The sequence below is a fragment of the Ammospiza caudacuta genome, chromosome 12 (assembly GCF_027887145.1).
Source record: "Ammospiza caudacuta isolate bAmmCau1 chromosome 12, bAmmCau1.pri, whole genome shotgun sequence".
Taxonomy (NCBI): domain Eukaryota; kingdom Metazoa; phylum Chordata; class Aves; order Passeriformes; family Passerellidae; genus Ammospiza; species Ammospiza caudacuta.
Window position 1 is genome coordinate 8,270,189 of NC_080604.1, and position 27,612 is coordinate 8,297,800.

The 27,612-nt window shown below is 44.3% G+C and overlaps 1 protein-coding gene across 1 annotated transcript in view; it reads left to right on the forward strand.

Moving 5' to 3' along the window:
* DNAH1 (dynein axonemal heavy chain 1) overlaps positions 1 to 27,612 on the forward strand; it is a 68,274-nt gene that overhangs the window by 8,999 nt on the left and 31,663 nt on the right. Inside the window, exons 9-36 of the mRNA XM_058812670.1 lie at positions 367 to 578; positions 1,797 to 2,092; positions 3,103 to 3,253; positions 3,856 to 4,049; positions 4,918 to 5,143; positions 5,752 to 5,871; positions 6,667 to 6,749; positions 8,143 to 8,284; positions 9,376 to 9,531; positions 10,513 to 10,711; positions 12,513 to 12,766; positions 13,664 to 13,876; positions 14,586 to 14,750; positions 15,491 to 15,612; positions 16,149 to 16,254; positions 17,349 to 17,528; positions 18,415 to 18,555; positions 19,176 to 19,339; positions 19,724 to 19,837; positions 20,475 to 20,663; positions 21,663 to 21,768; positions 22,845 to 22,958; positions 23,284 to 23,433; positions 24,556 to 24,642; positions 24,747 to 24,933; positions 25,047 to 25,138; positions 25,616 to 25,770; positions 27,340 to 27,517. Of these exons, the coding sequence (XP_058668653.1) occupies positions 367 to 578; positions 1,797 to 2,092; positions 3,103 to 3,253; positions 3,856 to 4,049; positions 4,918 to 5,143; positions 5,752 to 5,871; positions 6,667 to 6,749; positions 8,143 to 8,284; positions 9,376 to 9,531; positions 10,513 to 10,711; positions 12,513 to 12,766; positions 13,664 to 13,876; positions 14,586 to 14,750; positions 15,491 to 15,612; positions 16,149 to 16,254; positions 17,349 to 17,528; positions 18,415 to 18,555; positions 19,176 to 19,339; positions 19,724 to 19,837; positions 20,475 to 20,663; positions 21,663 to 21,768; positions 22,845 to 22,958; positions 23,284 to 23,433; positions 24,556 to 24,642; positions 24,747 to 24,933; positions 25,047 to 25,138; positions 25,616 to 25,770; positions 27,340 to 27,517 (4,496 nt within the window). The remainder of the gene's footprint in view (positions 1 to 366; positions 579 to 1,796; positions 2,093 to 3,102; positions 3,254 to 3,855; positions 4,050 to 4,917; positions 5,144 to 5,751; positions 5,872 to 6,666; positions 6,750 to 8,142; positions 8,285 to 9,375; positions 9,532 to 10,512; positions 10,712 to 12,512; positions 12,767 to 13,663; positions 13,877 to 14,585; positions 14,751 to 15,490; positions 15,613 to 16,148; positions 16,255 to 17,348; positions 17,529 to 18,414; positions 18,556 to 19,175; positions 19,340 to 19,723; positions 19,838 to 20,474; positions 20,664 to 21,662; positions 21,769 to 22,844; positions 22,959 to 23,283; positions 23,434 to 24,555; positions 24,643 to 24,746; positions 24,934 to 25,046; positions 25,139 to 25,615; positions 25,771 to 27,339; positions 27,518 to 27,612) is intronic.

Here is a 27,612-nt window from a genome sequence, read left to right on the forward strand (position 1 = left end):
GGAAGCCTTGAGGTGCTTCACAAGTGGCCTCTCACAGATGAGATGACTCAGCTGTGCCTTGGAGCCTCAGTAGGAAGTTTCTTGAGTTCCAATGTTCTATCACATGGAGACTTCATGAGCCAAAGCCTTGGGAGGGTCAGGCACCAAGACAGCACCTCAGCCCCTAATGGGAGGCTGCAGAAGGTCTCTGCAGCAGAGCAGAGACTCCTTCTTTCATCCAGCCCTCTGTTGAAGCTGCTGCATGATAAGGCCCTGTGCATTGGAGCAGAGTCCTTTTCACAAGTGTCCGAATGGGACCTGTACTCTAAAAACAGAAGCTGAAATGGCTGTTGCAGGCAATGACATTATTTCTTTTTTTGGTGCTAGGGATCGTTCCTATCCCAGACTATCCTTTCCGTAAACGACGGAGAGAATTCAACTTCCTCTCACTCCTGGCCAGGCCAGAAGCCATCCATCTCTTTGCACAGGTACAAGATGAGTGCAACAAGGCAGCTGTCCTGTCTCTGTTTAACACAACTGTAACCAAACTTGTCTCTCTGGAGGAATTTGAAGAGATCCAGACTCAGGCCTTCACTCAGGTGAGCAGAGGAGGTGTGAGGGATGAGCACATGGAGCAGGCAGCAGTGCTAGATGATGCAGCAGCTGCAGATTGATCTTCTGGAAACTGATGAGCTGTTAAAGGAGACATCATGTTTGGGGCAGGGAGGAATTTGCATGTGCCTGTCAAATTTATTGGGATATGGGGAGAGTGGGCTGAAAGAGTCATGGTGGTTAGGATCAGCCAATGCTGACCATGCTCTTAGTGTGTTAAACAGGTGCCCATATAGGGCTGCAGCCCTTCTTTCCTTCACCTGGTTTATACACAGATAGGGGTCCTGGTTGGCACTCAAGTTTCTCTTTAATTTTTTTCCTTTTATTTCTTTTTTATTATTTCCCCATCCATCCAGCTGCAAGGCACAAGATCTTTGATTCCTCCTGAAACACTCATGGGGATAATGCTTTTCTACACTCTATGTTCTTTATATGCTTAATTAAATTACTCTGTTTGCAATGCCAATAGAGAGAGTAGGACAAAAATTTGCAGCTCTGTGGTAATTCTCACCAGAGGTTCTTCATGTCCTCTGACTGAGAGCAGCACATTGCACCCTGGATGTGGCCACATGGAGTAACTGGCACAGGGTTGCACACTAAATCAGTGGCAGAGAATGTGCTGGTCCTTCCCAGTCCTGTGCTGTTTCAGCTAGGCAGTGTTGTCATCCACTCAGTGACTAAAGTTCTTTTAGTACACACAAGCAGCAAGCTGCCTGTGGAGCAGAAGTGACACTTGGTGGTATTTTAATAAATTAAAATACTTAAAACTGCTGCTGCCCTTGGCTTCTTCTGCTCTTTCTTCTCACTTGTCAAGAGAAGACAACATTCTGTCCTTTATGTGCTCATCACACTGTCTACACAACTTTTTGTGAGGGACCCTGACACAGACAGCTCCAGGGATGCCACTCTATAGAAAAGAAGAAGGAAACTGTGAGCAAAACAGAGAATAGAGCACTCCCACTTTTTAATATCAGGCTTTCTTTTTGTAGGTCTTTTATCAGTGCAGGAGATGTATGACCAGGTTCAGATAACTCATGTGTGGGGGGGGAGGTTGAGAGCTACTTTTAGCTACCACAGCTCTGAGAGAAGAGTTTCCTTTCACAGCAGAGAAAGCTCCAACAGCCCCCGTTAGTAGCTCACCTTGCCATACTACTTTCCCATCAGCCCTCAGAGGATTACTCAGCTTGCTTTTTTCTTTGCCCTAGGTTCAGGAGTTTCTCAAAGGTACTTGGATTGATTCCATAAAGACTGCAATTAAGAGCAGCCTTGAAGATGCAGGCAAATGGTTCAACCTGGAGGAGAGTGACTGGGATGCCTACCAGAGCTCCAAGCTGTGTAAGCTGATGGAGCGCATCAGGTTCATGCTCCAGGACTCTCTGCGCTACCTGGTGCAGAACTCGCTCATCAGCTTCACCCAGTTTGTGCTGGATGCTTGCCAGTGTGTCCTGGACTGTTCAGAGGACATGGAATGGGGACCTGACATCACCAACAGTCCCTACGTGTAAGAAAGAAAGAAAAATAAGAAATAGAAAGAGCAGAGGAGAGTAGTGTTGTTGTTTTTTTAACTACTGTTCTGCAAGCGAGCTTTGCTCTGTGTGGGGCCTTTAAGCTGGGCAGTTTTCCCTAATCCTCCACCTGACATGTTCACTGGAGTATGGAGGAAGGACACAGAGCTGGCTGCTCTGTTAGCACAGCTTTCCAGCTGCAGTTACTGATATGGAGCAGCCCATCAGATCCAAGGTCTGCAGCTTTGATGTACTGTTCTAAAGATCAGCCACCTCCAGCGTTCTTGGGGGAGCAAATTGTTACTGCTGATTGTTTGTGGATGCCAGGAAGAAAACCAGGAGGATGGCTGCTTAATTCTATTCCTAGATGAAACCTCAGAATTGGAATCTATCCTGGGATCTCTAAAGAATACCAAATTTAAGTTATCACAGTGCCTAAAATTTTATTCCATTGGACATTGATTCAAGGATTTTTGCTTTTTGTGATATTAAAGAGGGAACATTTAGAAATGGAAAGCCAGAAGTAAAAGAAGAAAAAAAAAAAAAACCTGCCACTCACATGAGGCCTCTTACTTTTAAATCAGTGGAAGTCTTGACACTGACTTCAGCTAATCCTGAGCCAGGCTGGTCACATGCAAGATTAGAAATACTAATATAACTTCCAGAAGGTGCATTTTAGGAGTATATTGGAGATACTGAATTTCAAAAACTACTCCAGTTTTTCTGTAAAGCAGCTCCAATTCTCAAGATAAGGTTATGACTTTGGGGAACCCTGATATGTCATGATTGATGGTTCCTTCACCTTTGACTAAAAAGAGTTCTCAGTGTCTTTACTGTTAAATTGAGAACACAGTGTTTTATATCTTTATCTGCATGAGACAGTCCTCTTCTCCTCTGCTTTCCTTTCCTGTCCAGGAGGCATTTCAGTATCAGCACCAGAGCAATACAGTTGTGTATCATATTCTCAAAAAGCATCCCTGTTCTTTCTTATCTCTTCCCACCACAGGTCTCAAAGGAATCCACTCTTTTTAACAGACATTGAGCTAGACATCACTGGTGTCCTCTTCAGCCCCTCTGTGGAGAGCGTTGAGACATCTCTCATTTCTCTGTTTGACAACGGGATCCTGGCGACCCACAGCATCCCACAGCTGGAGCAGGTGAACACTTCTGCATCACCAGGGATACAACTGTGCACGTGCCAGTGCATTGCAGCTCAGCACAGACACCCCTGAGCTTGTACTCAGGGAGGGAGGGAGGGAGGTGCACAAGTGGGTACTTGGGAATTCAGTTAAATTACTCTGGGCACAGCACTGTGCTAATGCAGTTCTATTCTGACAGGATTTCTTCAGTCTCCCAAACCTTGTAGCTCTTTTGTCTGGTGGTTGTTTCTGCTTTGGTGCTGCAGGTTGTGTGGACGCATGGACACTCTGGTTGCCCTAAGTGCGTGGTGGCTGGTAAAAGCAGACTCATAAAGGAGTCTTTCCTTCATAAAGGAAATAGCACTGTTTCCAGTTCTATTTGATGCAAGTCCATTCTGCATATGCATCCTTCTGTCTGCTACTGTGATAGCCCTCCCTCCCTAGGTCCTCATTCTTTGAGGAGGAGGGCACATAAAACTGATCAAACAATTCCTGACACAATGTAGAAGTGTGGACTGCAAGAGTTCCCAAAGGTGCCACCAGGGATTGCTTTGCCCCTCACCTGAGGAGGCACAATTAGCTCTGTTTGTCCTGAAAGACCTCTCCCCTTCCTCTTGCAGTATGTGTTGGTGAACATGGAGATCCCAGGCACCCCCATGCTGGAATCAGTGGGTTTGCAAGAGCCAAAAGTAGAAGAGCTACGTGAGGCTCTGCGCTCTGCCGTTCGAAAGACTCGGATCCCTCTGCAAGCCTATGGCAAGAAATACGAGAAGTTCTTAGAGATAAATAACAATGACATCCAGTACTTCCTAAAGTAAGTGGCTTCTGACAAAACCCCTGTGACCCCAATGACAAGCCTTTGTGGAAGCTGTTGTGTGGATGTGCTGATGTGAGGGTGTGGGGCTGTTCTGAGACCACGTGCCTCTAATGTGAGATCAGGCCCCTGTCAGAGGCTGCCTTCAGTCATGGGTGACAGTCCATGCTTTTAGAGGACATTGGTGGTGGCACTGGGAATGTCTTCCTGCCTCTGACAGCAGTCACATTCCTGTCATGCTCATCAGTGTAATTGGAGATATTAATGGCCCTAAAAATGAATCATCCTGTTTGAGAATCCAGTTAGCATACTTGACTCTGACCCCCCTCCTATAGTGTCTGCTCAGGCTGATAGCATTCTGTAGAAAGTAATGTTTTCTTTTGTTTCAACCTCATTGTTTTCATTGCCAAAACTCTTTCCACCTATTCTGTCCTTTAGCCTCTGTTACTTTAATGGACTTCTGTTTAGGTCTTCTGTTTTCTCCAAACAGTGAGAATGAAGCCCTTTTCTTTTTTCTTATTCCAGCTTAATCAATTTACAAATCCCATCTGATAAATTCCTGTCTCTCCCCAGAATACTCTGAATTGCCTACCCTCCCCTGAAGTGCCTCCTGATCTTGCCCTGTTTACACTAGTGCTTTTATTTTTTTCTCTCCCTTTCTTCTTGCCATATTTCCTCTTTCATCTCTTCTTTCTACTCCTTTTCTGCAGCTAGAATATCTGTGTTCTTATTCCACTCTGCACCTATTGTGTAAATGTATGCCTTATTAATTTAATGTCTTGATCCTTTGAGTGGACACAAACAGCCTGGATGCTGAAATATTCTAAAGGTCTACACAGCCATTTTTTGTTGGTCTTTTAATTTACAGAAGCTATGAAGAGCAATTTCCACCCACTCAGGATGTGACAAAGATAGTAGAAACATATTTGTCTGAAAAGGAGACCCTGGACCACCTTCTACCTAGTTCTATTATCATTGGCCCCTTTCAAGTCAAGATAGAACACATTAGGCTTAGTCTGTCTGATAAACACAAAGCCCTTGCCACTGCCATGTTGGACATGCTGGCTAAAACCCTCCATTCACAGGTGCAGAAAGTAAGTTAATGGTTCAATGTATTATCTGTTTCTGTCTTGTCTTGTTCTGCTTTTGAAGTTGCTGTGTTTTTGTGAAGTGACTAGAAGGCCACATTAATGAGGGTATTTTAAAGATCACACTGGGCTGATTACTTAAAATTGAAATTATCGAGGACATATGCAAACCCAACCAAATGAAAAATTAAATATATTTAATAGATTGCATGCCTGAAAGCTGTAGCTCTTGAGATTAAATTCTTCAAGACTTTGCCATTTTACAAAAGTATGTTGGTGAATTGAAAAGATCTGTCTAGTGGACAACTGAAAAGTCCTTCTGCTTCCTCTGAGAATAACTGGAATATAGGCAACTGCCTCTGCCAGCTGATTGTCTGAATCTGTTATTATCATCATTTTCACTACATACCTGCAGTTCCCCATCCTCTTTTTTTTTGGCAGTTTCATTCAGTTTGAGCTGAATGGGTGAGATGGATGTGAAAAGTAAAAGCCAGAACAGGACTGTGTACTCATCCCTTAGACACCTTCAGAATGGGAAGTGGGTGGATTGGGGCAGGTTTCCCAGTTTATTAGCACTTGGTGACTCTGATGGTGTTTGCTGTGTCCTGCTGCAGATCTGTGAGGCATATGAAGCCATCAGCACCAAAATGCACGAGAGACCAACGAACATCGAGGAGCTGGTTGAGCTGAGGGACTGGCTGAAGGGAGTGCCAGAGCAGCTGGCAGTGCAGGAGGTGGGGCAGGCTCTCCTTGGCACAGGGCATCAAGGGAAGTGAGGAGGAAATTTGTCAATGCAATGTGTGGTGTCTCAGAAGCAGAACTCCAGTTTTTTTTACTTGCATATCTTTGTGTGCAATGCCACAAGATTCCTGGCTTTGTATTTTTATAATTCCTAAGATTTGTATTTTTAAATATACATGTCATAAATTTAAATCTCTTTGCAAAATAAAATAGCAGTTAAAAATCTTGCCTAAAATAGTTACATGTGCATTTTGCTGCATTCATGATCCATTCTGCATTTGTGTACTGAATGGCTATCTTCTAAAAATGAATCCTCTTTTCAAGAAAATCTTTCTGTTACCCAGTGCTCAAATTACTGTTAATATATTTTTTCTAATAGGACATTTTAGCACTGAGTTATTTCAAAGTTATTTGAAGTGTAAGTCTTTTCCCAGCTGAACAAATGGGGAACAAAGGCATCAAGCTGTAATCTGACTTGTCCATGCCAATGAGGGAACCTGGAGGATAACCTAAAACACTCAATTTCTGTCCAGCACTTTATCCACTAGGTCACACTTCTTTTCATTCCCATAGAACAGAGGGTGATGATGGCATGATCATTCACAGAACAAGGGGCTGTAAATCCATTCCCACTGTTCACACAGCACTGAAGCAGCCCACATCACTTTAAGCTTGTGTGACTAACGCTCTTCAAAGGCACCTCATGAAAATGAGGTGTACACCAGAGACTTGGAATCAGCATGGTCTAAAGGTGTCTACTTTTTTTCTCTTTCTCTCACCCTGTGCAGCAACTGATTGAGGAAGTCATGGAAGATTACAAGGTCATGGAAGACTTCCTTTACAATCTTACCGAAGAAGATTTCACTGACAAGTGAGCACAAGGCATTTCTCCCACTGTCAAAGTGGGACTCTTCAGCAATTACCATTCTCAGTGCTTCAGGGGCCATGTGTCTATCAAGGGCTCCTGCAGAACTTTTAAGTGTCTCTCAGGCTATATGAGCACTGAATTCTTGAAATGAAGTTTGTAGACAAGAACTGTGAGTTCATGCTGCCTTCTGGCCTGGGGCAAGGCAAACTGATAGCTATTAACCTGTTTAACATAGTAAAGCCCTTTTCTCTGGGTGGTTTTTTGGGGGTTTTTGGGTTTTTTTGAGATACTTGAAAAGTCTGAAAGTGCACAGTTTAGTCTGTGCCTGAAACTAAATGAACACTTCCAAGATAGGAACACTCCCAGAGTTTTCTTAAAGACTAGGAAGAAATTTGAACCTTTATTATTACTGCAGTTCTTCTCCAAGCATCTTCCTCTTAGTTTTATTATTCCAGTTGTGGCCTGACTATGCCCCAATAGCAGAGACAGCTCACAAACTACAAGGTTTCTAAAGCTTGCTCAACCCAGGAAGCACTTCTCTTATGACATGTACTTGGTCCAGTATGTCTGCAACCTGAGTGAGTCTGTGCAGAGTGCTCCTGAAACTAGAAACATGGGGTGCAAGGTGCAAAAACCCCACAGCAGCTGCAGGAAAGCAGCTCAGCCCCAGGCCAGCTTGGAACAGGCATGGCTGTATTCCCACTGCCCAGACCTGCCCCAGGCAGGACTGGTAGGAGATGGCTGCATCCCCAGGTGCTGGAGGGTTGTGACCTCCTGTGAGTGTAGTGTGCAAACCTTGTACTGGCACTGCACACAGGCTGAGGGTCCAAGTGGAGGCAGAAATGGGTGGGCTATGTCTGAGCAAGAACCAAGAAACCTGTCTTGGCGTGAGCAGCCAATTCCTGCAGCCTTTCTTGGATCTACAATGCTCTCCCCAGGGCACTCTGCAGAATCCAGGGCTTCCCTGTATCTGGGTTACGCTGGCCCCTCACTGCCCTGCTTAACAGGAGACTGGCTTTTTCAGTAGCCCTGAAAAGCCATAAGCTGAGACTCTGACCCCATTTTTTTCAGTTCCTTGCAAATACATTCAAAGACAGACATTCCCTCTGGATGCCAACTGTTATTTTGCTGTCTCCTAGCTTTTCAGCAGTGTAGTGGATTTGTTCCTTTTAAAAAGGCCCTCCACTTCTCCCCAGCTCTCTCCAGCTGAATAGCCTAGTCACAAGGACTGCATATCAACAAGACAAGCTGGAAAAAAATGTTTTGTTGAAACCACATGTGTTTCTGTTGTTGTAAAGCCTCCTTGTTTGGTGGGATTTGGCTTTCTCATTCTGTGATTTTCAGCATTTCAAACATATGCTCAAGAAGCTTGTCTCTTTGTATCATGTGGGTGCAGGTGGACTGCCAGTTACTGGCCAGTGAAAATGTCCATGGAGTCAGAGTCCGTTCGGCTCCAGCACGCAGACGATGAGGAAAGATTTCGCAAAACACAGATTGCGGATCAGAAGGCATTTCAAGAGAAACTGGAGGAAATGCAGGTATTAAGCCCCTGACAATGAACTGTCCATAGAAGGGCATCTTGAAGCTTTTGTCATCAGCCAAGAGGGAAACTTTCAGATGAGATTTTACTCAGATGAGTTTTGAGGTGAATGTGTTGTTAGACCAAATATTAACACACCCTCCCTTGGTTTCTTGTTGGCTTTTGATTAAGAGTTTCCTTTTTGTGTGAAAGACAAGACTCTGCAGAAATACTCATTTTTCATTGAGAAGGTGTTTATACAGTGCTCCAATTCTTGGTGCTCAGGCAACATGGGCACCTCCTTTTTCTTTTTTGTGTGTTCAGTTCCCTGCAGAGCATCTCCTGTGGTGCTCTGCCATCAAGGGGGAAAATACAGCATTCAGCCATGGAACTCATCTTGTGGGAAAAGACCCTGAAATAACTGCAGAGTTTTGGAACTGAGATACCTCTGGTGTCTGCTAAAACAGTCTGAATTTTATTTTTTCCTCAGAAACTCTTAAATCCAGGGGGGAAAAAAGCCATTTTAGAAAGGTGGAATCACTGACGTAGATTTTCTTGGAAAGAGGTTCCCAAAAGGATAATACCCCAACACTGGATAAAAAAACCCAAACAAATAAAAAAACAAACCCACACAAAATACCAAAGCAAAATCCAAACCAAACAAACAAACCCAAGCCACCGAAACAAAACATGAAATTTATTAGAGAAGCTCTAGATATGTGTTGTTAAACAATTCTTGGAAACAAACTGAGTGACTAGTAGAGCTATCATTTGCACTTTACTGGTTCTGTAGCAAATATCAGCATAAATTCAGCATCAAATTTGGGCACAGACTTATTGTTCCTATTCCTTGGGGATTAAGTGTTGTCACAAAGAGGACAAGCAGCTGGTCATTGCATTTGCAGTTTCCTCCACCTGACCAGTGGTTATTGCTTCTCCTCACTACTTTCATCATGGTCTAAACAGAAATGAAATTGTTTTGGGGAGGTGAAATCACAAGCATAAAAATCTCGCCTTTGAATGTAACAAAGAGCACACCAGGAAGCTGTTATCTCTAGAAGCAGCACTCAGCTTCAGAGTCCCAACTTATGCCTGCCTTTTCTCTTCCAGCTGACTGTAGGTGGATTTTCTGTCCAGTCAGACGTTAACCAAGCCCATGAGCTGGCTGAAGATGCAAGGGATGTCCGGAAGCAGCTGAAGGAGCTCCAGGAGTTCGCAGTTCTCTACAACAACAGGGAAAGACTCTTTGGCGTCAAAGTTACAGATGTAAGTGTCAGGTCCTGTACCCACAGGACTCTGATTTTTGCTGGGATTTCAGGGTGGTAGGTAGAGCAAATAATGAGACATAGTTCCTCAGGGAGGAATCCTTCATGCTGCTTTGGTTTATCTTGGGAACTGCTCCTCAGTCCTGTAGATGGGCTACACTGCTTCATCACTCCACTGGGCTGCAGAAGAGCCAATCCCAGGCAAATGTGGAAGGCTGCTCAGGGTCTGATATTTCCACTATTTCTGTGAGAGACTTTGGATGCCCACAGTGAGATCTGAGAGATGTTCATGAGGAGAAATTGGTTGGGAAGGTCTTGAAGCAGCACTTAGGATGCATCCATTTCTGTGAGGCTGTTGCTGCAGGTCTATGGGTGTGAATGCAAGTGGGTGCTGGCAGCTGGCTGGGCTTGGAGCGTGGTGTTCTCCTAAGGCAACAGTTTATATAGTTGTAAACATTCATTTTGCTTGTAGCTGCTCAGCTGCCAGTGAGTCATTGTCATCCACATCCAGCCAAGTCTGGCTGCAGACCAGAAGTGGAGTTCACATGATGATTCTTTCCTACCCTTCAGTCTCTGGTTACTTCTCCTTCCCTGTAAGGAGCCAAGTTTTAATATGATAATGGTGTGTGCTTTCACTGATGGTGTGTGGCCTGTCCATCAAAATCTCCTCATTGTGCAGGAGAGCTTTGTAGAGGCAAGTGGAAAGAGTGCTTTCCATGCCACACACATGGTGCAGGCACAGCTCCACTGGATGTACGTTGGCCTGAATGTGTCAAGCCCAGCTCTGCTGGTTGCTCTCCCTTGGAATACATATTGTTGGCCCAGGAGAAGGTAATCTGATATATCCTCTTGGAATACATGTTTTCTCATTGCTGGCTTCAGATTCAAAAAAGAGGTAGGTTTTTTTGGCCTTTTGACATGTAGCTGTTGTTTGGAGATGAATACACTTGTTGTTTACGTTGTTTTTAATTTCTTTCTAAAGTACAGTGGGCTGAACAAGATGCTTAAGGACTTCCAGCCATACTATGATCTCTGGACTACAGTGTCAAACTGGATAAAGTGGAATGTGAGCTGGATGAATGATTCTCTCCTTACAATTGAGGCAGAGGAGCTAGAAAAGAATGTCACTGACTCTGTTAAGACCATGCAGAGATGTGTGAAGCAGTTCAAGGATTCACCAGGTAGATGCACAGTCTGGGGAAAGGAAGTTGGTGCATATCAGCATTTTGATGTGAAGCATGTCACAGAGTGCTCTAAGCAGGGATTATCAGGAAGTCACATGTGTATTAGAGATAGCTGGGAAAATACTAACAAAGTTATTTTCTGCTTTTTTTCCTGAAACTATGATGATTCACATCTAGATACTAGTTACAGGCTAGAAGTACCAGCCACCCTCTGATGTTGCAGTTAGTATTTACTAAGTGTATATATATATATATGTGTGTGTGTGTGTGTGTATTTATATATATATATATAAAGTGCAGTAATCCAGGCTAGTCACAGAGAGTTACTATATAGCCCACTGGCTAGACGTGTGGGTTTCAGCCTTCATGCAAAGTAAGGCAGCAAGGGAACTTGAATCTGGGTCTGTTTTCAGCAGGTGCTGTTTTCTTGGCCAGTCTTATTTCTTTATTGGCCAATGCATTTAATGGAAAGCCAGAAGAGGTCTTGATTTTGTTATGAATAAAATGAAACTGCAAAATCTGGAAATGATCTCTGCAATATAATAACAATTTTCCTTCTTGCCTGAATGTGTATGAAGTTGGGATGATTGCGCTCAGCCCTTGCAATTCACATGAAGGTCTTTTGACCATTTCTCCTAATAAAGCTGAAATTGAGGCTTCAGTTGTAGCTTAACTTGCCATTCCCTGGTTCTCAGAGATGTGTTGGTCATTCTTTAGAGCTAATTCTAAAATCTCCTGCCAGATGGCTTAGATTGAAATATATTTTGCTGTGGGTGATTTTTGATTCATCCTTTTTAACTTGAACTTGCTCTTAAACAATGCCATGAATCAGCCCCAATGGAGGAGGTGATGAGTGGATGCATGAGTAACTATGAATCATTATGATAAACAGAAATACTAAGAATACCTGCTTATGTTCATTGCAATATTCTTTGGTACCTGGATATTTGTTCTGTCCTTGGCATATCCCCAGCAGGGAGCATGAGGTGATCACATCTTTGCTGCAAGCACACGGTGCAACCGTGCAGGGTGCAATAAAAGGAGGCACACACTATAGCCAGATTTTGGAAAGGAAGCAAGTGCCATGTTTTTTACCTACCCATTGTTTTACTCACCATAGCACAACCCAAAAAAAAAGGCATGATGTGAACAGTGCAGAGGCTTTCTAGGATGCTCCCAGAGAGAAAAACCGTTTCCCTCACTTTGTCCTTGCTATGAGGCAGAAGTACATTTGTCTCTAGCATGGCCATAGGCTGGCAGGGCCTCTCCTGCACACTTTCTGTTTCCAGGCTGGGATCCCAGCCTGCTTCTAACTCCTTAGTGTCCATCTTCTCTTGAGGGTGACCTGAGCTGTGCTGTGAGATAACTGAAAATGCAGGTTTATTAAGAAGTGAGTGTCTTGAAATGATGACTGTAACTTCCAAAATATCTGCTGGCAGATTATATGCTTCAGTCTATATCAAGGAGTTAAATTTGTCTGCCTCTCTTCTTCTGGTGAGCTCTAGCCTAAGGCACACTTCAGCTTAGCATGGGCTTGCCTGTAACAGGCTTTTGGTAATAGGCAGATCTGCTTTTTGGGAGTGGGCTTGAATCCTGGTTTAGTGGCCATATAGAGAGAGCCTTCCTGTCCTCCTTACTTCAACCTGCATTTTCCAGTGCTCTCACCTGCTGCTTACCTCTACCATGTGACTGCATGCACATCAGGCTTTAGACAGCTTCTAGAAATTCCTTAAGGCAGCTTCCTCACACACTGTTGTTGCTGATTTTCTCCCTGTTGTTCTGATTCTCTCCCTGAAAGACTGCCAGAGTGTGGCCAAGGAGTTTCGAGACAAGATGGACGACTTCAAGCAGTACGTGCCCTTAATCCAGGGACTGCGCAACCCCGGCATGAGGAGCCGGCACTGGGAGATGCTGTCCAGCCAGGTCAACGCCGAAGAGAAGCTGGACCCCAGCATGACATTTGGTCACTGCTTGGAGCTGAACCTGCAGGACCACATGGAGACTGTTCTCAAAGTGGCTGAGACAGCCAGCAAGGAATACGCCATCGAAAGTGTGAGAAGAGAGGACTTGTTGTGTCACTGCTTGCTTCTCAAATGGGTTTCTGCTGAGCAGGCAGTCATTGCCTTGGGTGATGTTCCTGCTGTCCCAGAGTGTTAGACACATTCTGCAGCACAAGTAAAAAGGTTGCTGTCCTTACAGAAGGCAGTGATGACCACACAACTTCCACACAGTAGAAGAACTTATTCTGTCTTGTGCAGAATTTCAGTTGTGGCATTAACAGCATAATGCCTTATGGTTATGTTGATCCACTGCTAGGGTCTCACTCATCACTCTGGGATTAGTGAGTGGTTAAGTTAAAATAAATTGATTGTCTGCACTCTGCCATTCAAATGTTATGTCAGAAGGATTAGCTGTGACTGGAAACAGAGATGGCAAATCCTTTAAACCAGTAAACGTGCAGGGAAACCTTTCTAGCTCTGGAGATTCATAGATTAAATAGTTTTTCAGCTTCAGTTCATCAGTTCAGATGTGATCTAAGATGGTCTTGACCTTCTGGCAGCTCTTGTTCTCTGAAATCTCAGACAAGTTCCCAATGGATAGTTCCCATTTTGTCAAAGCTGTCATTAATCATAGTCATTAATAGGCCCTTTGCTGGCAGCCTCTGTGCATCTAGAGCATAAACAGACCTGGAGGTGAAATTGCCATATTTTCCCCTCAAGGCGTTTGTTTCAGCACTGGTGTAGAGGTGTTGAACCTGTGGGCAATGCAGAGGAAATGTGCTGTTGCTGATTGTGTCATGCATAAAATACAGAGCTGCAGTTTCCAGTGGATTCCAGGAGCAAAAATCTGTCATTTTCTAGAGAGTGGCATTAAGAGAGTTGTGGAAGCTGGAATAACCATTTGCAGAAGTTGTATCTGAAAATTAAATTGCTTGTCCCTCTGTTCCAGGCACTCAACAAGATAGAGGCTGAATGGAAATCTGTTTCATTCAGTGTGGTGCTTTACAAAAACACCAATACCTACATACTGAAAAGCACCGATGACATTTCTCAGCTCCTAGATGATCATATTGTCCTGGTTCAGAGCATGTCTTTCTCACCCTTCAAGAAACCTTTTGAGGAGAGGATGAACTTGTGGGAAACTAAGCTGAAGATAACACAGGTACTGGTTTTTACCCACACACGTGTGGGAGGCAGGCAGCTGGGCTGTGCTGCTGTGCTTGGATGTGGACACTGTGCAGTTGCTGCTGGGAACTGGGAGGGCAGTCAAGTATCAGAGATCAAGACAGTATCAGTCTTTAGGGAAGAATAGGACCTGTGAAAGCCCTCTGACTCTGGGAAAGTAATGCATCCTTTTTGCTGCCTATTGCAACATGTTTTGGTGGGGCCAGAGCTTGCCTGTTGCTGTGAGTAGTGTTACTGGTCTCTCTAGTCACACTGTACTAAGTGGACTGTAGAGATTCTTACAGACCCTGTGAAATCCATTCTAATCATCCACATCTCAGTGTAGGAAAGCACATGGGAGACTGCTGTTTAAGCAGGATCTGCCAGACTGTGCCAGTACTTGCTCATCAAACCAGGAGCACCCAGCAGGACTATGGCAGCAAAACAGCAGTGCTGCAGGAGAAAAGTTCCAAAACTTTTGGAAAGGGGAGTGCTAGGAAGTTGTTAATAATTTGGAAAGCAAATTCCACCTCCTGACCCTGTAGGTAGATTTTAGAAATACGGAAGGTGTAAGTGCTGCATCACCTTTTCTTCTTTCTTTCTTGTATTTTTTTTTTTTTAAACATGTTCCAGTGCACAGTTTGAATGGTTTTGTTGAACAGGTTCATAGCATGGTGTCCTGATATGCTTTTCTTCCTTCCCAATAGGATGTCCTAGAGGAGTGGCTGAACTGTCAGCGCTCTTGGCTCTACTTGGAGCCAATCTTTAGATCAGAGGACATCAAAAGACAGCTCCCACTGGAAAGCCAGCGCTACAACATCGTGGATACGGATTGGAGGGACATCATGAAGAAGGCTAATAAAAACCCTGAGGTACGTGCCTTGATGAAAGCCAGTGCAGGTATCTCAAACACCTTGGAGCTGTGCTCACACAAGGACTGTGTCTTTAAGTCATTGTTTTCATAATGGTGTGGACATGAGCAACACTGTTAACTGCATAGCCTTGCCCATGGCATTGTGCTGGGTCTCTTCTCTTGGAATTTGGCCTTTTTTTCTAGTGTCTGAATGGACAGATCCACTCTCTGTAGTGCCTTCCACCAAAGTCTCCACCCCAGAAGTTTCCTCCTCCTCAACACACAGAATCGCTGCCTCTTAATCCCTGCCTCACTCTAAAGTAAGGATTCCAACAACCTCACTTTAGACATTTCTTGTAACCTGCAGTGGTTGTAACCCATAAGGTAACTCCTTCAATTCCTCCTCAAGACTGATTCTCTAAGTTTTTTAGAACCATTGTTTTTGCCTATTTTGGTGCCCTGGTGGCAGTGCTCTGCTCTCTTCTATTCTCCAGTCTCCACTTCTCAGGACTCCTTCGTTGCTTGTATTCCATATTATAAATGTTGGTATATAGGGGAAGCTAGAGATGCTTGTCTCCACAAGGGCTGTTTACCCTTCTTACCCACAAAGCTTACACCTCTCCAGATCCCTGAGAATTCCTGTGAATGAGTCATTTAAATCCCATCAGTAACATCACTGGGCAGCCCAATTATCTCCATTGCCTTATCTCTCACATGCTCAGAATACTGATGCTTCCTCTGTTACACATTCTGTTGTAGGTGATTTCTTTGTGCCCTCATCTAGATCTACTGAAGAAGCTGCAAAATTGTAACCAACTACTTGAACTTGTGCAGAAAGGGCTGAGTGAATATCTGGAGACAAAGAGAACCGCTTTTCCCAGGTAACCCCAAATTTCTCTGGGCTAGATTGCACTCCCTCTTTCAGAAAATATGAAAGGAGAGGCTCAGTGCAGTTCATTCTGCCAAGAAAGAGCAAAACCACCTAAGCTTAGGATTTATGCATGGCCTGCAAACATAAGCAAAGCTGTGCCTTTCAATGCTGCCATCTCATGGGGAAAAAACAGGCACACACAAATGTGGTGAGTTAAGGGCAGTCTGGTAGCATTTTTGCATATCTGTGCCTCAGGATTTATGTAGAAAGGGTGGGGTAAAATGAAAATCTCCAAGTAACTTCGTCTCTTATTCCCTGAAGGAAGACTTGTACTCATATAAACCCTCTTTGCTAGGAAATAACTGACTTCTGCAGAGGCAGAAGTCTGTCTCTACAGAAAGGGAGAGGGCTCACCTACACAAAGAGATCAGTGAGCAGTCAGCAGCAGTATCTTTAGCAAAAGGCTTGTTCCCCATCATGCCAGCAGTTAGCTCTTGCTGCTGCAGTAAACAGAGCCTCTCCTCATACTTCTCTCTGTGTTTGTAGGTTCTACTTCCTTTCAGATGATGAGCTGCTGGAAATCCTGTCCCAGACCAAAGACCCCACTGCTGTACAACCTCACCTGCACAAGTGCTTTGAGAACATTGCACGGGTAGGCACAGCCAGCACACGGGTGGCTTGGCCCACCTTTGGGAAGCTGTGTCGTGGGAGCTGGAGATGTTCTGAGGTCTGGAGGAATGTTCACATTCTGCTCTATGGAAATGTGTCTCCTGGAAACCTGTACATAGGCATTGGAAGGTGCTGCCTGTCCTGAAGTGGGATTCCAGCAACCTCACTTTAGACATTTCAAAGCCAGGCATCTGCCCATGAACTGGGTACCCTTGGTTGTCCTTCAGACAATGGGGGGAAATAGGCATCTGCCGAGGGTGTCTTAGAGAAATTCACTTAGATAGCCATCCTAGGAAGGGAGGACACTCCCTCTGGAGATGTGTCCATCTCACTGTGAAGGCCAGGAGAAATAGCTCTGACTTAGCTTTCTACTCACAGGCACCTTGTTAGGATTGAATCCCATTCCTGCTGACACCCCCAGAAGGGACAAGGACTGAACAAGCCTGAGCTGAATTAAGTTTCTGCCTTTATCCCTACTTAGGAGCTGGAGTTACCTGGCTATTTTTCCTCTTTGTTATTCCTAATGGACTTCAGACTCCATAGCTAGTCACAGCTCAAACCACCACAATACTCAGACAGTAAAACCAATCTCCTAGTCATTAGTTTGGAAAAATAGAAAGGAAATTGAACTGGAAACATGGTGCAAAGCCATTGGAATAAATAAGGGGACTTTCAGTGATATGCTGGGGCACCGGAGAAGCTGTTAAAATTTTACTCTTAAAACCAGGCACTGTGACATCAAGGGAAATTATTTGAATCTACAGAATTGAGCAGGAGTCAAGGGTCTGAATCCTAGACAGGCAATGAGAAATGTTCATCCTACCTATAATTTGATTTGCTTCACTCAAGTCACACCAGCAATGTGAATCTCTTGTTTTCATAAAATCGTTTTCTGTTATTTGGAGAGGTCATTTTGCACGTCTGTCTCACACTTTATTATCACTACTGGCAACCAAGTTTGGCACCAGGTTTATAATGAGCAAACACTGGTGTAGGCTGGCTGTTCCCCAGGGGCAGGAAGGCAGGCATAGAAAAGAAATCCTTCACTCATATCTCCTGTTGTGCTTCTTCCATTAGCTGAAATTCCAGGAAGACCTACAGATCACACACATGTACTCTGGTGAAGGAGAAGAGGTGAAGCTGTCTTCTGCCATCATTCCTACTGAGAATGTGGAGGACTGGCTGGTGGAAGTGGAGAAAACCATGAGGGCCAGTGTTCGGGACAACATAGAAAAATCAATTGGTGTTTATCCAGAGGTAAGAGTTTTATCACAGACTGCCAGGTCTCTGATGTGTTGGTTCCAGGCTTGCCATGGAGGTCACCAGAGGTGGGGCTGATGAACTTGGGATCTGATCTATTCTATTCTATTCTATTCTATTCTATTCTATTCTATTCCACTTTCAAAACACAGCCTTTAATACATTTGTATGACTGTAAGTGCAGAATGGGCAGCTGGGCAAAAAGCTGATGGTTTAGCAGAATGCAAACCCTGCACACTCCCTCACAGCTTTCCTACAGCATGTAACAACCCTGTATGAAGCCCATATCTATTCATCTCTCCAGACTACTTCCTCTTTGAAAGGATCTTCTGCTTCAGCTCTCATGTCTCACACAGTGTGCTAAGGGCTGGTAAAAGTAATCAAGGCACATGAACTGTTGGTTTCAGTTGGTGCATAGGGGATGCATCATGGCTCTGGTTTCTGTATAAAAGTTATGCTGGTGTAAAATTGAAATTTTTAATCTAGGTAATCTATTTCTAATCTATTTTCAGAAAGGCTGAAAAATAGAGGCCTCAGATGTTTCTGTTACTCTTTCTTATTCAGACTGAAAATTTGAAAGTTAGAATAGGCCAGAGGAGGGGAAACATTCTTTTGGGTCTCACAGATTCCTGCTCTTCACCTGCTAATGGCTACTTGTAACTGGTTACTGCAAGTGGCATAGTGGAGAGAAGATACCTGCTGTACCTGGTGCCTGAAGGTGATTTCTTCACAGCAAGAAGAAGGGAATGAAAAGGAAGGCCTCTTACACAAGAATTCAGTGCTGATTTGTTAAGCATGCCTCTCGGAGCAAGAGGACATAAATAAATAGTCTTAGCACCTTTTTTCCCCCCTTTCTCACACCTATTTTTTTTTCTTTTTTAAGACTCCACGTACCAAATGGGTCTTGGAATGGCCTGGCCAAGTGGTCATTGCTGGCTGCCAGATTTTCTGGACAAAGGAAGTGTCTGAAGCTCTGGAGGCTGGAGATTTATCCAGCAGGCTTTACCCACAGCTGAGTGCTCAGGTATGAAAATGAATGTAAGGGTGAGGTTTTGCCAGGTGGAGGCTTTTCAGTCATCAGACCTCAGACAAGTTATAAATAAAGCCAGGACAATACTGGTGGGGAAACAGAGACGCAGTTTTGCATAGCACTGTTCAAAACAAGTGATAAAACAGGCTGTCTTCTTAATTATTAGGGTATTTGTCATAATAAACCTCAAAAAATATACAGGATTGATAATGTGATCACCACCTGAACACTATAACAAGGTGAAAGATAACTTCTCCAGGATTACCCAAGAAGCAAAAGGCAAAGAACTGTAGTGTTGAACAGTGGAGGAAACTGCATCCTTCATATCAGTTCTGTGCATCTAATCACACCTAATACCTGAGAGTTATTAGCTCTGGACTTCATACTGGCTCTAACTCATTCTTTTCACCTGAACATGGTAATGGTGTAGGCAAAACTCAGCTCTGAGCCAGCCCTGACTAATATTTGCTTTCTGAGCAACCATTTGTACTTCTAAAAAGAGGCAGAAGTAGCCTGAGCACAGCATATGATCTGAGGCTCAGCATGCCCTGAGTTTGATTGCATTGTGTTGGTACAGAGTGCATGGCTTCAGGGTACTTTCCTTTTGTTCCCAGCTGGGAGATTTGGTGGGCCTGGTCCGTGGGAAGCTGTCCAAGATGCAGAGAGCAGTGCTGTCAGCTCTCATTGTCATCGAGGTGCATGCCAAGGACGTTGCAGCAAGGCTGATTGAGGAGAATGTAACGAGCATGAACGATTTTGAGTGGATCTCCCAGCTCAGGTTAGAGAGCACAGCTGTTGAATCTCACCTGGCTTCCCTGGCCAGTCTCCATTCTCCTTACCCATCAGTTGTGTCCATGGCAAATGGAAACAGGAGTATGAGACAGACCTAGCTTTGATGGCATCCTCTTTGGCAATAGGAACTAACCCATACCATGATGTTTAACTGTGAAAGTCTGTGCTGTTGCCCAAGGGGTGCAAAGCTTGATCCCAGGTCCTGTGAGAACTCCTGTCCACCCTGTTGTGCTACTTTATCCTTTCTGCTCTCGAGAGGGAAATCCCTTGACAATCAGGTCTCCAAACCTGCAGGCTGTAATCTTGTGAGCTGCTGCTTTGTCTGCCAGGCAGTGTTTATCTTTCTGATGCCATGTTCACTCACCATTAGATACTACTGGACCAGGGGAGACCTGTACATCAGAGCAGTCAATGCTGAGTTTATCTATGGCTATGAGTATCTGGGCAACACTGGCCGTCTGGTTATCACACCCCTCACTGACAGGTAAAGACATTGATTTCTGGGTAACAAATGCACCTTTTTCTCTCTTTTCTTTTTTTTTTTTTTTTTTTTTTTTTTTTTTTTTTTTTTTTTTTGTTCTGGATGAAGAGGATTAAACCAAGGATCTGACCATTCAGGTCCTACATCTTGATGTATGTAAATAGAATCCATTTGTACAGTAAAGGACTACTTGAGACAAGTGCACAGGAGCACCCTGGCATTGGTTGCTACTGTATTGCAAGTGGGCAGTGCTCAGACTGATTGCTTCCACTCTCCTAATTCTTAATGTAGTGCTCTCATATAAAATGCCCACCTGATAGCTAAGGAGCTCTTCTAGAAACCAGCTAGTGCTCTAGAATATGCAGCAGAAATAATAGTTTTACCCTTTTGTAACTGTCCTTTTTCTGCAGAATGAATTTGTAGCCAGGGGCAGAAGGATTTATCCATGCAGGCCCCTATGAATACTAATCAAGGCCACATAGCTCTAACTCCTTTGCAGAATGCTGCATATCTAAGCAGTTTTGTAGAGTAATGAATGATGGATTCGTCCTTGTCTCCAGCTGTATAGATCATATGTCTCCTTGCTGAAATCAGAAGTACAAATGCTTTTTTTTGTCATCTGGCCTCTTCTTTGTTGTAGGTGTTATCTGACACTTACAGGAGCTCTGCACCTGAAATTTGGAGGAGCACCTGCAGGACCAGCAGGAACAGGCAAAACAGAAACAACAAAAGACCTGGGCAAAGCACTGGCAATCCAAACTGTAGTGTTCAACTGCTCTGACCAACTTGACTTTATGGCAATGGGCAAGTTTTTTAAGGGACTAGCCAGGTACAGTGAAATGCTGAGTGTCATTATTGAGGGATGCTGCACACTGGGAATTGGTGGGTATTTTTCATAGTAGCCTAAAAGAACAAAAAAAAGCCCTAGCCAAGGGGGTTACTAACTTCCAGAATGAGCAAGGTTACAAAATTCCAGCCAGAAAGGAGGAACAGTTGATCCAATTATAAAAAAAAAAAAAAAGAGATAAAAAGAGATCCTTGTTCGTTTAAGGTAAAATTAAAATGCTTTGCACTAATCCATAATGCACTAATCCACCTGTGCAAATGTTTGCAGCTTTGGCCTTTATTTTAATATCATCCATTTTGGACTGAGATTCAGCCCACAAGCTGCTTAATCTTAAGAAGAAGAGAATCTGCTGAGAGTATTCAGAATTGAGCAGCCAAGAGAGACTGCTCTAAGCCCTGAGGGATCCTCTCAGAGAGGCTTCTCTCTTCTCTACATTTCAAACAGAGATGGTCCAATTAGTCTGTTGCACACTGGTGAATCTGAATTAGTTAGTCCAACAAAAGCTGATATTCTTTTCTCAGATGTTTTCTTTGTAAGTAATTTAACTTCTTTCTTAAGCCATGCCTTGTGGGAAGATCACCATCCTCATATGCATGCTTCCAGCTTTATATATAGTTTTCCAAATTCTGAAAAATGTACGTAAGTGTTGTCTAAACTGTATGTGCTGCACTTACAGCTCAGGTACCAACCAGGAACTCAACATGACACCTCTTTAAAGCTCAAATGTGTAACATGGAGAATTTGTCCCAGGCTCTAGGATTGGATACTGCCATGGGCTCTCATCACAGCTGGGGTGTCCCCTGAGCCAGGACACAGTGGCTGTGTCACTGTTTGCCATGGGACATTAGGGCGCTTTTGAGTTCACTTCCAGTCTCTGTTATGCCCACCCAGTATATGGATATATAACTTTTAGAAATTTTGACTGCAAGTTTGCCCCTTGGTGGTGTTCCTGACTCCCTCCATTATTCCTTCCCTGCCCAGTGCTGGTGCCTGGGCTTGCTTCGATGAGTTCAACCGCATCGACATCGAGGTGCTGTCGGTGGTGGCCCAGCAGATCACAACCATCCAGAAAGCACAGCAGCAGAGGGTATGTAAGGCACATGTGGATGCAAAGGCAGGCAAAAAAATCTCCACTTGAGCTAGTTCAGGCAAGTCCTTGTCTCTGCATACACCTTCAAGCTTCACTTCTCAGGGGCAACCCTTAACAGACATCCTTGAGGAGAGGTTTGAACAATGTCCTAACTATGGCACATCACATCAGTCCATTACAGTCAACATCCTCAGGGGAATTTTTAACTTCACCTTAGTCTATGCTGCCAGAGTTGCCCACACTCTTACAGGCTGAAGTACCTCTCAGCTTGAGCTGTAGTGCCAGCAGGCTTTGGTGTGGGAGACATTCTGATACAGATCCACTGAGCTGATCAAAATTGGAGCTGTGATAAAGGCAGTCAGTGTTCTGACATGAGTTGCTCAGCACCAAATTTGTCTAAATGTGTTAACCAACCTTTGGTGGATTCACAAAACCCAGTATATATAGAAAAACCCATATTGGTGCACACAGAGTTGCATTGTAAAGTGAATTGTTGTGAACTGTTGTTTTTAATGGAGATTCAGCTGTCAGCCGTTCTAGCAGCCAGCCTCTGCTTTGTTCTCTGGAGGCCCAGAAGGGTTAAGACCTGAATCTCCTTGACTTTGGCTTGGAATTAGAAACTTGCTCTCTGTAAATTCTTCTGCATTACTTTATCCCCCATCTGAAATTACTACCTACACAGCTTTAAAAAGGATTTAGGTTTCTCTTTGCCCTCTTTGCCATGAATTAATTCAGGTCTGATCTCTAGTGCAAAATAAATGGAAAGATGTTTGTTTACAGCTGAAGGGATAGAAGTCTGTTCAAGAGTTTAAAAGAAAAAAAGGAAAATTTTAACCTATCAGTAAATCTTCCACAAGCCCAGTCTTGTATACAGGGAAAAATATTGCTGGTAATACTGGGTTCCTGCAATGGGACCAGATTGAGTCACTACTGTTGTGGGCAGCTGTGTGTGTTTGTGCTTTATAATTTAACAACTAAAAGCTATTGTTCTCCTCTTGGAAGATTCTGCTACACTATTTAGTTTGCAGGTCAGACTCTGTTCTTCAAGGATGATCATATTTTTAATTTTCCAGGTGGAAACCTTCATATTTGAAGGCACAGAGATCCCACTGATGCCATCCTGTGCAGTGTTTGTCACAATGAACCCAGGGTATGCTGGGCGCACGGAGCTGCCCGATAACCTGAAGGTAAGGAGGGCAGGCTGCACAGACAGAGAGAAGAGGGGCAATAAAGGTGCTGGGTGCTACCTGGACCCACCAGTGTGTCCATGACAAGAGTTAGGGTGTGATGCTTCTGGAGAGTCTCCAGGATCACTTTGAGATTTGAACCACGTGTAAGGAAATGGCACTGTTCAGATGCAGTCTGCAGGGATGCTGCAGTGACAGCTGCCAGGCACACTAATCTTGTGTCCTCTAAACAGTCTGGAATGGATACTCAGCCTTTTCAGTTTGCTGGGGAAAAAAACAAGAAACGGCAGTGGTTTGAACATTGTGTTGGATCTGTGTGTTCCAGGCTCTCTTTCGTCCTGTGGCTATGATGGTCCCAGATTACTCCATGATTGCTGAGATCTCACTCTACTCCTTTGGGTTTAATGAAGCCAAAGTCCTTGCAAAGAAGATCACCACAACATTCAAACTATTGTCAGAACAGCTCAGTTCCCAGGTAGATGCCTTAATGTCCAAGATTGTTTTTGAAATGTGAGACTTTCCCAGCCTAGGCATGAAGTATCCACGTTTTCTTGGTGCCTTGTGCCTTGATAGCATATCTCAGAAAGGTCACTACACCCACCCTTCCTTCCTTCCTTCCTTCCTTCCTTCCTTCCTTCCTTCCTTCCTTCCTTCCGACACTTCCGACACTTCCGACACTTCCGACACTTCCGACACTTCCTTCCGACACTTCCTTCCGACACTTCCTTCCGACACTTCCGACACTTCCGACACTTCCGACACTTCCGACACTTCCTTCCGACACTTCCTTCCGACACTTCCTTCCTTCCTTCCTTCCTTCCTTCCTTCCTTCCGACACTTCCGACACTTCCGACACTTCCGACACTTCCTTCCTTCCTTCCTTCCTTCCTTCCTTCCTTCCTTCCTTCCTTCCTTCCTTCCGACACTTCCTTCCGACACTTCCTTCCGACACTTCCTTCCGACACTTCCTTCCGACACTTCCTTCCGACACTTCCTTCCTTCCTTCCTTCCGACACTTCCTTCCGACACTTCCTTCCTTCCTTCCTTCCGACACTTCCTTCCTTCCTTCCTTCCGACACTTCCTTCCTTCCTTCCTTCCGACACTTCCTTCCTTCCTTCCGACACTTCCTTCTGACACTTCCTTCCGACACTTCCTTCCGACACTTCCTTTCTTCCGACACTTCCTTCCTCTCTTCCTCTCTTCCTCTCTTCCTCTCTTCCTTCCTCTCTTTGTTTCTCTCTCTCCCCTTCCCTTCCCTCCCTCATTTCTGCTCTTGTGGCTAGACTTGGATTCACCTTAAATCCTATTTAGGATTACAATGACAGGACAGTTTAGATAAACAGCCCTGCCTGCTTTTCCTTCCATCTAGGATTTTTCATTGTGTACTTATTCTCATCTTCCTCATTCATAGACTGTACAGCTGAGGACTAATTAGTTGGCTGAAGGCTACTGAGAATAGGGTTGGATGAAGGAGGAATTGTTCTGAAGGCATGTCATTTTTCTTTTCTTAACTGTTAGCTGAGTGCATGCCTAAGTTTACTTTTTAAGATGGTGCTCCTCTGTCTGATGATACTATTTCCTCTGTGCCTTTTTCAGGATCACTATGACTTTGGGATGAGAGCTGTGAAGACCGTCATCTCAACAGCTGGCAATCTCAAAAGAGAGAATCCTGATATGGATGAGGTAACCATGCTTGTATTTCACACTGACATAGATTATGGAGCCTTTTCTGCAGCCTCATACTAGAGGAAAGATCTCTGAAGTCCTGAATTCTCAAATCCTTGCAGGAGCTGATCTGCCTGCGAGCTATTAGGGATGCCAACGTACCCAAATTCCTGCAGGATGACCTCAAGCTCTTCAATGGTATTGTCTCAGATTTGTTTCCTAATATCAAAGAAACGCCTGTTGATTATGGCATCCTGGAAGAGGCCATCCGCAAATCCTGCATCCAGGCAAATCTGAAGGATGTTGATGGTGAGGAGAAAGGCTCTCCACAAGCTCCCTCTGGACCTGGGCTTTTAGTCCAGCATGCTGCCCTAGGAAAGAGGTGTGTGCCCAGGCCCACTCTGCATCATCTTCCTGTACAGGTTTTGTGATTAAATGCATCCAGCTGTACGAGACCACCGTAGTTCGTCACGGCCTGATGCTGGTGGGACCAACAGGTTCTGGGAAGACAAAGGTATGGGTGAGACACTGTGCTGGCCCCAGCAAACCATCACCTACCTAGTGATGCAGTGGGTTGTTTCACAGAAGACCCATACTGGCATTTAAAGCTTCTCTCAGATAGAAGTCAGGACACAAAGATGCTGCCTGTTAGTAATAATTTATAGCCACGGGGAGGTATATTACTGGTTCACTTTTGAGCTGTGAGATTAGACTGAGGCTCATTAGTTCTGCTCATTAGTTCTTTCTAAGGTTGAGATATACTTTGACCTCTCTAGGTGCTTTAGGCCTCTTCCACAGATCTAACTTCCTCCTCCACTGCATATGGAGTGCTTAATTTCTGAGCTTTTATTTCAGTCAAGGGTCTCCATACTATGATACCCTTCACTATGTGTCTTTTCTCACTGCATTTGAATGCAGTCGCTGTAAGAGCAAGTGGCTTTGTTGCTCTGGAGCCATGGCAGTTAAGTCTCTGGCTGTCCTGCTTTTGCAGAGTTATGAAGTCCTGGCAGCTGCAATGACATCACTGAAAGGTCAGCCTGCAGCCAGTGGTGGGAATTACGAAGAAGTCCGCTACTTTGTACTGAATCCCAAATCCATCACAATGGGCCAGCTTTATGGAGAGTTCAACTTGCTAACGCATGAATGGTAAAGTACAAAACCTTCTTTCCTTTCTTCCAGACAGAAAACACTTTTCTGGTCTTGAGCGTCTTCTCTCCAAGGCTGAGAACCGTTTGGGGTGGTGGCACAAAACCAGAAGAGATCAAGTCCTTATCCCCACCAAGCTACAATAGCCAGTCACGGCGATTTAAGCTGACATCCCTCATTGTACACTTGGCCCGACTGCCAGCACATGCCCAGACAGTTCCTGCAGCTCAGCTCACAGCATTAACTGCAGAACAATAATTCAATAGCTTTGGAGCACATGCCCCTGCTCCTAAGATACAGCAGCTTAAAAGAACTTGCTTTGCTTCTGAAGAAAAGTGACCTCCGTACTGCGCACTTGAATTGTTCTGTATAAATACTCTGGTATCCTTGAGTGATGAGGAATGACTTTGAGACATAAAGAGAAATTTCATTGCTGTTGCCAGGGCTCCTGCTTGCTTACATGGTTTGGGAACAAGAACCAATAGCCCACTTGGCCTCTTTATAGTCAGGTCCTACTGCTTGTGTTTCCATATGTGACCTGAGGTTGACTTTGCAGCTCACTTTATCCATAAGCTAGGATGTGAGAAGTAGTGTGAATCTCCCTTTGGCCCTGTCAGCCAGCACTTGTCTCAGGGCAAAACTAATAACTATGTTCTGTAAAATGAGGGAAATTAAACATATATAAAACTAACTACCTCTAGGAAAAGTGCAAGCCATTAACCATTACTGATTCTGTGACCAGAGCTTCCCAGCTTAGGATGTGGTACGTATTTGCTGAAGGACATTTTATAGGAGCTCAAATTAAGCTCAACAGTTTATTTATGATGTGACTCTACATGGGCATGTCAATGTGACAAAAAAGAAAAATACAGCAATTGTGTAAAATATATTTACAGACAAATCCATCTGCTTTAATCAGCTGAGCTTTAGAACAGACTGTTTTCCCTTCATCTCAATAACAATACCCTGGAATTCACTAGTACTATAAAAATAACAAATAATTATTTAATAGCAGGAGTTGAGTCCAGGGTCTGAATGGAAACTGTGCTCAAGGTTTGCATGTACAGATTAAATTCTTGCTGTCAACAGCCAGCATTCCATGTGTCTGCTCTCCTGGTCACCAGCTCCAGCATCACCCGGGTTCACAGGCAGCTGAGGATGGGGAACTTCAGTTATAAAGAGGGTAGGGTCATGCTCTTTAGCCTGGATTTATCCTTTTAACCTTGAGAAAAAAAGAGGCACCTCCAGAGAGCAGATGATCTGCCTGTAACCTGAACTGGATGCTAGCAAGGCCTCTTTATTCTTCACTGAGGACATAGATGTTAAAGGGAAGCTTGACATCTTATAGTTAAATGAATTCCAGATCCTGATGCCCAAAGAAGTTGTTTTGTGATGTCACTCAGGCTGAGATGTGTCTCAGTAAAAAAAAGAATGAGGTGCACCTTTCTGCAGCTCATGGATAAGAGAGACATATGAAGCAGGATAAGATTGCCTTTTGTGGAAGGAACTTTGCCATGTATTTCAGCAAAACCAGAATGGGCCAAGCCCTGCTTTCCTGCTGCCTTTCAGGACAGACGGGATCTTCTCCACACTCATGCGTCGGGGAACCGTGGCCAGTGACTCCAGCAAGAAGTGGTACATGTTTGATGGGCCAGTGGATGCTTTGTGGATTGAGAACATGAACACAGTACTTGATGACAATAAGAAGCTGTGCCTCAGCTCAGGGGAAATCATCAAGATGACAGAGGTAACTCATCCCTCCCACTTTTGCTGCATGTAGTCTGTACTCCTTCCTCCCTGCACTGAAATACGTATCAAAACTGAGCAGGTCCTTATCCTTTC